General features: G+C 38.4%; 1 protein-coding gene across 2 annotated transcripts in view; it reads right to left on the bottom strand.

Annotated features, from left to right (window-relative positions):
* Positions 1 to 7,244: 7,244 nt before the first annotated feature.
* The window catches only part of LOC121478899 (collagen alpha-4(VI) chain-like), a 122,800-nt gene continuing 118,716 nt past the window's right edge, over positions 7,245 to 11,328 (bottom strand). For both annotated transcript variants that reach the window (XM_041734359.1, XM_041734358.1), the window contains exon 38: positions 7,245 to 7,873. In XM_041734359.1, the coding sequence (XP_041590293.1) occupies positions 7,698 to 7,873 (176 nt within the window). In that variant the 3' untranslated portion in view covers positions 7,245 to 7,697. The remainder of the gene's footprint in view (positions 7,874 to 11,328) is intronic.

Raw genomic sequence — 11,328 nt, 5'->3', positions numbered from 1 at the left:
TAGCCAAGATGCGAAAACAACCTAGATGTCCTTCGACAGATAAATAAAGAAATTGTGGTATGTATATACAATGGAATATTACTCAGCCTTAAAAAAAAAAAGATAAGTATACTGACATTTGCAACAACACGGATGAACTTGGAAAACATTACCCTAGGGAAATAATCCAGATACAGAAAGAAAAATACTATATGATCTCACTTATATGTGGAATCTAAAAAAGTCAAATACATGAACCCAGAGAGTACAACAGTGGTTGGTTACCAGGATCAGAGAGATGGGAGAAATGTGGCAGCGTTGATTAAAGGGTACAAAGTTGCAATTATGAAGGCTGAATATTTAGAGATATAATGTACAACATAACTATAGTTAATAATTCTATATTGTACACTGGAAATTTGCTAAGAGGGTAGATTTCAGGTGCTCTCACCACATACCCTCCCCCCCCCCAAAAAAAGCTAACTATGTGAGCAGCTAGGAGCAAGGATTTATTTCTTTATTCTTTACTTATATATTTTAAGCTAATAGAAATACTCTTAGTATATAGGAACTAAGGTAATTCAGTGCTCAGTAAATATTGTTTTAGATAAATGGACATTACTTCTTACATCTCTCCTTATAAATTTCTTTCTAAGCCCTGTCCAGTTCAAAATTAAGACAACCTATTAAATGGAAGAAGATATTTGCAAATGATATATCTGGTTAGGAGTCAGTATCCAAAATACAAAAAGAACTTACACAGTTTAACAACAAAACACAAATAATCCAATTAAAAGTAGGGAGAAGACATAACAGATATTTTTCCAAAAAAGACATCTAGATGGCCAACAGACATGTGAGAAAATGCTCAGCATCACTCATCATCAGGGAAATGCAAATCAAAACTACAACAAAATATCACCTCACACCTGTCAGAATGGCTAAAATCAAAAACACAAGAAACAAGTGTTGGCGAGAATGCAGAGAAAAAGGAATCTTCATGCACTTTGGTAGGAATACAAACTGGTGCAGCCACTGTGGAAACAGTAAGGAGGTTCCTCAGAAAATTAAAATAGAATTAGTATATGATCCAATAATTCCACTCCTGACTATTCACCCAAGGAACACAAAAACTAACTTGAAAGGATAAATGCGTCCCTGTATTTATTGAAGCATGATTTACAATATCCAAAATATGGAAGTAACTCAAATGTCCATTGATAGATGAGTGGATAAAGATGTGGTTATATATACAATGGAATATTACTCAGCCAGAAAAAAAGAATGAAGTCTTTCCATTTGAAACAACATGAATAGATCTAGAGGGTATAATAGTAAGTGAAATGAGTCAGTCAGAGAAAGACAAATACCATATGATTTCAGTCATGTGGAATTTAAGGAACAACAACAAAAAAAAGACAAACAAAAAGTCAGACTCTTAGAAAACAAACTCATGGTTCCCAGAAGGGAGGCTGAGGAGGGGGGTGGATGGGTAAAATAGGTGAAGACAATCAAGGGTACACTTATCTTGATGAGCACTGGGTAATGTATACAACTGTTGAATCACTAGATTGTACACCTGAAACTAATATAATAACACTGTACATTAATTGTACTAGAATTTTTTAAAAACTAAGGTATTTCAAAGAACCTTGAGATTAAAATGAGTCTGAACATTCTGACATCCATCTTTAGTTTCCCCTGAGGAAAATGATTAGAAATTAAAATCCAGGCCCAGTCTGAGTATATCTTTTCCTAACAGAAGGAATTCTGATATAATGGTTGTCTTCTGATGAATAAAAAATCATGCTTTTAAAATGTGCTCACCCATAAAATGTACTCGAGTTTACTGTTACTTACAAAGGACATTAATTCAGACCAATATAGAATATGTTCTTCTTTCCTGAATCAAAGATTTTTTTTAACATAACATTAGCTCACAGGTTTAGACTTTGTATTTCTAAGGAATTTTTGGATTACTATGATGCATAAAACATAAATGAAAAAAATTCCATAAATCAATGGCATAAAACATAAATGCACACTTTAATGAATATATGTAAATACCTGTGAAAATACAGTTCTGGTGGAAGACTTGAACATTCCTGAGATCCAGGTTCTGCTTCCCGGCCCCAGGCACCTCCCTCTGCAAAGGATGACAGGCTTAAGACCCTAAGAAGCAGTCTCTAAAACAGAGCTTGACATGCAGGATGTTCAAAAGGGAGTGCTCTTGAGGCACCAGTGGAAAAGAAGGGAAGAAAATCAAATTAGGGAGAAAGAGTAATTGGGCGCCACTATAGTCTCATGGAAGTTCTCAGTCGACCCCACAGACAGCTTAGAGCTGGGACTGCCCTACAAGAGGTGTCCAAGAGGTGGGACTTTTATAATTCAATATTGATCAGTCATTGGATACATCTGCCTGCAGAAGGATGTGAATTTTTCAATTGAGGAAATTTCCAGTGCAGATCAACCTCTCAGGGTCACCATCCAGCAGCACTTTCAGCAGATGGAGGGAGGAGTTCTCTGTTCCTAAAACGGGGGTGTAGGTCTCTCAACACACTCCACCGCATTGCCACTCCGACTTCAGTGGTAACTGCATCTTTGCACTGTTTTTCTAGTCTCATCACATAAGGGATAACAATATAACTTAATTTTACCTGTTTCTGAAGCTTGGATAAATGAAATCCTCTTGTGTGCATATTTCTGTTTTTCTCTCAGAAGTATCTCATTTAAGATTCAGCCATGTTGCTGAATCTTAATTCAGTTTAATCAGCTGGTTTCTATTGTTGTATACCCTGTTTTAATGTACCACAGCATATTCACACATCTCACTATTAATGGACATGCGGGTCGTTCATGACTTGGGGCTCTGAACTTGGTGCTGTGAACATTGCATGTGAATGTATATGAATCCTGGTGATCATGTACATATGATATGTGTAAAAGTGAAATTGCTGGTTTGGGATTTTTTTTTTAATCTTAATAGAAAATGCCAGAATACTGTCTCATTTTCACTCCCTAGAGCCATGTTTGAGAGTTCCCATTGCTCTCTGTCTGTATCACTGGGAATAGGCTTAGTAATGCAGCAGTAACATCTCCTAAATCTCAGTGGTTCACAACAACAAAGTTTCTTTCTCAGCCATATTTTGTGTCCCTCACAGTTGTTTCTGATCACTGTAGGATCCAGGCTGATGGAGCAGACTCTATCTACTGCTGGTTTCTTAGAACTTTTTATTTTCCCAGAAACATACTCATGTCACTTACAAACCGAGATTATATTGCTTCTTCCTTTCCAACTCTTCTGCTTCTAAAGGCTTTCTCTACCTAACTGCATTGGTGTTTTATAGATTTTAAGGCTATATTATTAGATGCATACAAATATATAATTTTTTTATCATTAGGAAGTGACCCTAAGTCAGACAACTAAACAACAGACTGGTGGCTGGCTGTATACATCATCCAGCTCAGACACAACTTTCATCAAATTATAATCACGCCCAAAACTTAGTGTTCTGAAACAACAACCACTTTTTAGCTCATTATTCTATGGATCAGCAATTTGTATTGGACTCAACTAGATGGTCCTTTGTCCTCAGCTAGGCTTGCATCTTTTAGATACCAAAGATAAAAGATGAGCTAAACAAAAAACAATTTAGTTTGCATGCAGAATTTAGAGGGAATTTAGGAGGCAAGAGATGTTTCCTCTCATTTCCAGTCTCCTCAGCCAGAAAAAAACAAGGCCCAGAAAAATGGAGTGATTTGTACAAGTTCACCAGGGAGGTAATGGAGGGGATTAGGTGCTGAATTCAGGTCCCCCAGTCTTGGTATTTCCCATAACACCACAATCCTAACTGTGAATCCTCAGCTTCATCGAAAACATATCTCTGGGACTACTTAAAAACCAAAGGAATAATCCACTATAAAATCACAAGGTGGTAAAAATGTAACAAAGGCGAAAGGCTGGGAAAGCACCTGGTCAGCATGAGCCCTACTCAGGAAAGCTCAGGAAAAATCCTTGAATTCATTTTAAGAGATGGCTGGGAACCAAGTTCTGAGCCTAGCAACCCTAGATGTTCCAATTCTCTGGAATCAGTAAAATCTACTGTATGTTTAAAAGTACAAAGCAATCAATTCATACAATGATTAAAACCTCTCCACTTTGCAGAGTGAACCAAACAGATGCCCAGTCAGTTTCAAACACATTTTAATTCTAATTTTAGGCTACCAACTGATTCACTGCATGAGATTCTATGTCACTTGACCTTTTTACATCTTAATTCCTTCATCAGAAAAACCAGAGCAAAGCATGATGGTGATGTGATAACAGATCCAGGGAAGAGATTAAAAACACATGAAATGCCGTAAATATGATGGAAAAAAGAGAAGTGTGTATAAAGTAGCCCGTAGGAGGCAATGACTAGTTCTTTCTCAAAAAGAATTACGTTTTCACAGAGGCAATGAGAGCTGAGTTGGTTTTGGATACAGATAATGAACGTGATAGATAGCAGATATCTATGAAATACTTTTCAGATAAATGAATTAAAAGGGCACTACCTGTAGAAGTATCACTACAGGCAACAGCATGGATGAGTAGCATGTGGAATTTCCAGGAAACAACATATGATTTATTTAGTATTGCTCAAGTGAAAACTTGGAGAGAAAACTTACACCATGGGTGAGGCTAGAAATGTTGCAAAGACCTGACTTCTGAGGGCTTGGATGTTGTGCTAATGCTTTTGAGGGTGTTCTATTGGATTAGGGAAGCTTTGGATATGTGTAAACAGAAGGCAAAGGACATTCCCCATAAAGGCACTGTGATGGAGAACCCCCCTCAGCAGAGGGCTTATTGCCCCAGATGCTAGGAGTGTGGTTGGCAGACAGTCTTCAGCTGGGCCTTTTCAGAGCTGACTCACCCATGAGCACACCCCTCTTGGAGCAGCCCACTTCCAATAGCAAATGGAGGCATGGATACAGGATGAGCCAATTCCGCACACACTGGGGCAACTCTGGCAAACCCTTTAGCTCTAGAGCTCCCTATGGGGTTGGCTAAGGCTGTCATTAAGGTTCCCCACATCATAGTTCAACTTTTCTTTCAGCCATTCCTGCTGCTTCCTCTCCCAGATTTAGGCCATTCCAGAACCCCCAGGGATTGGGTGGGGAGCATCTGAAGTAGACAGCAAAGTCAGGATCCTTTATGTCAAGCAGGAAATTTCTCTCTTCTGTCTCAGTCCATCCTCCTTCCTCTACCACCCCTAACCCCTGGAGCTCTGACCTTCAGAATTCTCTGGTGGTAGCCAATATTTTGGAATAATGGAGTAGAGCCTAAGGAGCACTGTTCTTGGGATCAGAAAGAAATCAAGGTCAGTTTCTGTTAGGCACCTGGTCAATACACTTCATTTTTCTGTGAATGGGAAGAACAGGAAAAATTGGAAAGAACAGTGCCAACATCTACAATTTAGTGGTGGGAGTAGGTAAATACAGAAATACATGAAATAATGTGGGAATGTGCCTTATAAACTACACACAATCATAGTTTTCCATCCTTGGTCAGATTGTCTCTCCTCATGGCTTTTCAAGTAAACTTTTGGCTTTTCAAGTAAACTTTTTGCTAGGATCATGGCTTTTCAAGTAAACTTTTTGCTAGGATCAGAGGAGCTCCATGGAAGGGATATACCATCATCTTGTAAATGCAGGGAGAACTGCAGGTGGACCTTGTACGTGTTTCAGGGATGAGAACAACCAACACCTGAATGTCTCCTCCCGACATTCCTCTTATATTGAATCTTTGCCTTTGGGTTCTCACCCTTCTAGACACTGGAAGGGGAGGGTGGGAATAAGAGATGGAAATAGATCACAGCTCAACTCACATACCCTTCTTAGGATAGGTAAGCTCAACCCCTACCTGCATATCCCAGCTGAGGGTATGCCTAAAAGAGAGAAATGCACACCTACATAATGAGCTTCCCTCTCAGGCAAGTGGAGCACGTGCCACTTCCTTCATGCTCTAGCCAAAAGCAGGTACAATGTAGTGTGTTAAGGAAGGGAAGAAAAAAACAGTATTCCAGGCATTCCTGGATTATATCAAAATGATTGCCCTTGGGAGAAAAGATTAGAAGTGATCTTTATTTCTTCCATGTGCATTTTTGTATCTCACAAATTTGCTACCGGGAAGACACAGTTACCCTTTTGTGGCCATATAAAAATAATTGCCATGAAAATAGAATAAAAATTTAATGTTTCTATGATTACTTATGTAAAGCTGGTTCCCATCCCATAGCCTTTGTCACTGGACTGAGAGGAAGAACAAATAAGATTCTGGAAATGACAGCCTTTGTCATTGACCCAGGAACTTGTCAGAGAGCAAATGCCACTCTGGATCCTTGGAGGGCAATCACCAGCTGCTTGTGATCTGTTATGGACTGAATGTTTTTGTCATCCCAAAATTCATATGCTGAAGCCCAAATCCCCAGTGTGAATATAGCCTTTAGGAGATAGAGGTTAGATGAGGTCATGAAGGTAGGGTCCTAATCCTATGGAATTAGTGTCTTTGTAATAATAGACACTAGAAAATCCTTCCTTCTCTTTCTCTCCTCTCTCTCTCTCCCTTCCTTCTTTCTTCCCTCCCTTTCTCCTTCCTTTTCTCTCTCCAGAGAGGAAAGTCTATTTGAGGGCAGAGTGAGAAGGCAGCTTTCTTCAACCTAGAAAGGAAGCTTTCCAAATTGGCCACACCTTGATCTTAGACTTCCAGAACTATTAGAAGTAGATTTCTGGTGTGTAAGCCACTCAGTCTCTTTGGCAGCCCAAGCTGATTAATACATGATCTTCCTGAGACCCCCATACCAGGCAGACTCAAAATCCAGCAGCTCTAGAAGTCCATGCAGGTACCATTTCTGCCCTGAAACTGGGCCTAAGTTAGAGGTCTAGGGAATAGAGCCATGAAGCCAGAGGAAGATCTCACAAAAATCACAATTTCCTCACTATCTATATGGAAAAGTTTGTCATCCAGGGTGAATCTAGACCTTTCATTTCATATTTGCATTGACAACATCAGCTTTAATTGTTGAGTCACCAAGTTTCAAAGGACAAGTCATTGTAATTGATGACAAAGGATTGGTCCCACAACAAACTCACTACTTCCTCTCCATCAACTGCTATGTCATAAAATATAACACAATATAACACAGTAAACACGTATCACACAGTTTCACATCAAGTGATTTAACCAAAATATCTTTATTTATACACTGAGTTGATAGGATAAAATATCACATTAAAAATCTCCAGCCCCCCCCCCCCCTTAGACTAACACTTCCATGTTCTCTAGTGATAAACAAGAACTCAAGTTCCAACTCATTTCTGAATTAGGTTTAACTCATTGCTTACAATGAATTTTCTCTTGCTACAGAGCCGAAAAAAAAAATTTAAGTAATGTTCTAGGCCAAGTTTAAGTCTCTTTTTCATTCACTTCTAAGTCCTTTAAAAACTTGCAGGAAAGTTTTAGTTCCTCTTTAAAGTACTGAAATGCAGTCCTTCTCAAGTCACAAAATCATTTGGCCCAAGTCCTCACTGGTAGGAAAAAAATTCAAGGGGTTAGGAATCCAACCTATGAGATTGCAGAGTGAGCTACATAATTGATGAGCTGTATGGCACTGTCTCAGGAAAGGTAAAATCATTTTCATCAGCTATGAAAACAGAAGTGGCCATAATGAGGTTCTGCCCTATAGGGGTGTTGGGACACACCGCGCCTCACACTCTTCCTTGGTTTCAAACCGATTAGCGTTGCCCCCACAGCTTCCATACCAGAACTGTTCACAGACCTTCCTCTCCTTGTTGTAGTACCATTTCAGGATGTAATCCTGGCACTCACCCACCATTGGATCCATGGAACAAGGACCTGCAACAAAGCAAAAGCAGGGAGAGCTGAATTTCCTGCATGAGCATGAGAGCAAAGGAATGATGGTTTAGAGACATAGACTGGGAATGAATCCTAATCTCATCAACTGGCTGTGTGAGCCCAAGTTTATCCTGAATTTATCCTCTCTGAGGCTCAATTTATTCAATCATAAAAGCAATTAAAAAAAGACAATTCACATCACGAGTTTGTCATAAGGTGGCACAGAACAGACATGAAAAGTGCAATACACTTACAGCTATTATTTTGCCCAGTACTCACCATATGAAAGGTATACTAGATAATGCGTAAATGAGTGAATGAATGCAGGAATGAAGTTTTCTGATATCAAGAACTCCTCACTTGCCTATTGTGCTCATTTCCTTCTTTTTTTAAACCGTATCAATCCCTTGTCTACTCCCAAATCCATCCAGCCTTTGAACAACCTAACAAAAAATTCAGTTTAATAGGTACTATATCCAGAAACTTGCCCCAGAAGTTAAGATTTACCTATTATAAGAAAACCATGGGAAAAAAAAGAAAACCATGATGTTCCTGAAAAATGAAAATTAGTATTTATAATTAATAAGTTACAACAAAGCAAGCACTGAGATGCCCTGAATTTTAAATCAGACATTAATTTCCCCATGTATGTAACTTCTGCCTTCCAAGGAGAATAGATTTTCTTGGGTACACTTGATGTTACAGAAAAATATCCTTGTCTCAAGTCAGTGGCCATGCAGCATAAAATAATGGTATCCTCCAAATAGTTTTCCCCTGGGCCTTCTAAGCACCACCAAATAAAGATGATACTGTTCTCAGAAACCAAGAGGCTAAAATTCATTGCCTGTTCCTTGGAAGACACCTTCCACTGGTATAATCAACACAGATCAGTTTTCTTGAAGGAGTGTCCAGATGTGCTGGACCCAAGAGAATCAGATACACTCTTAATGAGGTAAAGAGTTCATCATGGAAATTGCCTAGGAGAAGAAACTAGAGCAAATGCTTCTCCAAAACTTGTCAGAGTCAATAGGAAAATACTCTAAAGGTAAACTCTTGACTATATTCTGTAGATTCAATAAATAGATTTGGGGCTCAGCAATCATCTGGCACCCTCTGCCCTACAAAGTAATTTAAACTGACAACCAAAGACATGTTTAAACAGATCCTTCACAAAGTAAAATAACCAACTGGGACTTCATCAAAATAAAAAGCTTCTGCCCAGTGAAGGAAACAATCAAAAAAATTAAAAGGCAACCTATGGAATGGGAGAAGATATTTGCAAATGGCATATCCAAGAAAGGGTTAGTATCCAAAATATAAAAGAACTTAGCAACACTCAACACTTAGCAAACTCAACTCAACAAAACAAACTATTTCTTACAGTTAAGAAATAGGCAGAAGGCATGAACAGATATTCCTCCAAAGAAGACATACAGATGGCCAACAGACACATGAAAAGATGTTCAGTATCACTCATCATCACGGAAATGCAAATCAAAACTACAATGAGATACCACCTTACACCAGTCAGAATGGGTAAAATTAACAACCCAGGAAACAGCAGGTGTTGGTGAGGATAGAGAGAAAGGGGGACCCTCTAATATTGCTGGTAGGAATGCAAACTGCTACAGCCACTCTGGAAAATAGTATGGAGGTTCCTCAGAAAGTTAAAAATAGAGCTACCATATGACCTAGCAATTGCACTATTAGGTATTTATCCAAAGGATACAAACATAGTGATTTGAAGGGGCACATGCACCCCAATGTTTATAGCAACAACGTCCACAATAGTCTTTCCAAACTATGGAAAGAGCCAAATGTCTATCAACAGATGAATAAAGAAGATGAAGAGTGTGTGTGTGTGTGTATATATATGTATATATATATACATATATATACACACACACACATAGTATATACATACATAATATACATATATATATGTACATACATGGACTGTTACTCAGCCATTAGAAAGAATAAAAAAAAAAACCTTTCCATTCACAATGATGTGGATAGAAATTGAGGGTATTAAACTAAGCAAAATAAGTCAGTCAGAGAACCATATCATATGATTTCAACTCATATGTGGAATTTAAGAAACAAAACAGAGGATCACAGGGGATGGGAGGGGAAAATAAAAGACCAAATCAGAGAGGGAGGCATATCATGAGGCTCTTAATTATAGGAAACAAAATGAGGGTTGCTGGAGGGGAGAAGGGTGAGGGGATGGGGTAACTGGGTGATGGACATTAAGGAGGGCACTTGATGGAATGAACACTGAGTGTTATATGCCACAAATGAATCACTAAATTCTATCTCTGAAACTAATAATACACTATATGTTAATTAAATTGAATTTAATTTTTTAGCAGGATTCTACTAAAACTGTTCCAAAGGATAGAAAGGGATGGAAACTTCCAAACTCATTTTATGAGACCAGCATCACCTTAATTCCAAAACCAGACAAATACACCACCAAAAAGGAGAATTATAGACCAGTATCCCTGATGAACACAGATGCAAAATTTTTCAACAAGATACTAGCCAATAGGATCCAACAGTACATTAAGAAGATTATTCACCATGACCAAGTGGGATTTATCCCTGGGATGCAAGTTTTGTTCAACACTCATAAAACAACGTGATAGACCAAGAGAAAAAACAAGAACCATACGATCCTCTCAATATATGCAGAGAAAGCATTTGACAAAATACAGCATCCATTCCTAATCAAAACTTTTCAGAGGGTAGACAGAGGGAACATTCCTCAGCACCTTAAAAGCCATCTACAAAAAGCCCACAGCAAATATCATTCTCAATGGGGAAAAATTGAGAGCCTTTCCCCTAAGATTAGGAACACAACAGGGATGTCCACTCTCACCACTGCTATTCAACATAGTATTAGAAGTCCCAGCTTCAGCAGACAACAAAAAGAAATAAAAGGCATTCAAATTGGCAAAGAAGAAGTTAAACTCTCCCTCTTTGCAGATGACATGATACCATAGGTGGAAAACCCAAAACTCCACCCCAAGATTGCTAAAGTTCATACAGCAATTCGGCAATGTGGCAAGATACAAAATCAATGGCCCAGAAATCATTTCTATATACTAACATGAGACTGAAGAAAGAGAAATTAAGGAGTCAATCCCATTTACAATTGTACCTAAAAGCATAAGATACCTAGGAATAAGCCTAACCAAAGAGGTAAAGGTATACCCTAAAAACTACAGAACACTTTCGAAAGAAATTGGGAAAGACACAAAGAGATGGAAAAATATTCCATGCTCATGGATTGGAAGAATTAATATTACGAAAATGTCTATGCTACCCAGGGTAATGTACACGTTTAATGCAATCCCTATTAAAATACCATGGACTTTCTTCAGAGAGTTGGAACAAATAATCTCAAGATTTTTGTGGAATCAGAAAAGATCCCAAATAGCCAGGGGAAT

This window comes from Vulpes lagopus, chromosome 19, assembly GCF_018345385.1.
Source record: "Vulpes lagopus strain Blue_001 chromosome 19, ASM1834538v1, whole genome shotgun sequence".
NCBI lineage: Eukaryota > Metazoa > Chordata > Mammalia > Carnivora > Canidae > Vulpes > Vulpes lagopus.
Note: the sequence above shows the minus strand (reverse complement) of the source record. Positions and strands in the feature narration are given on the sequence as shown.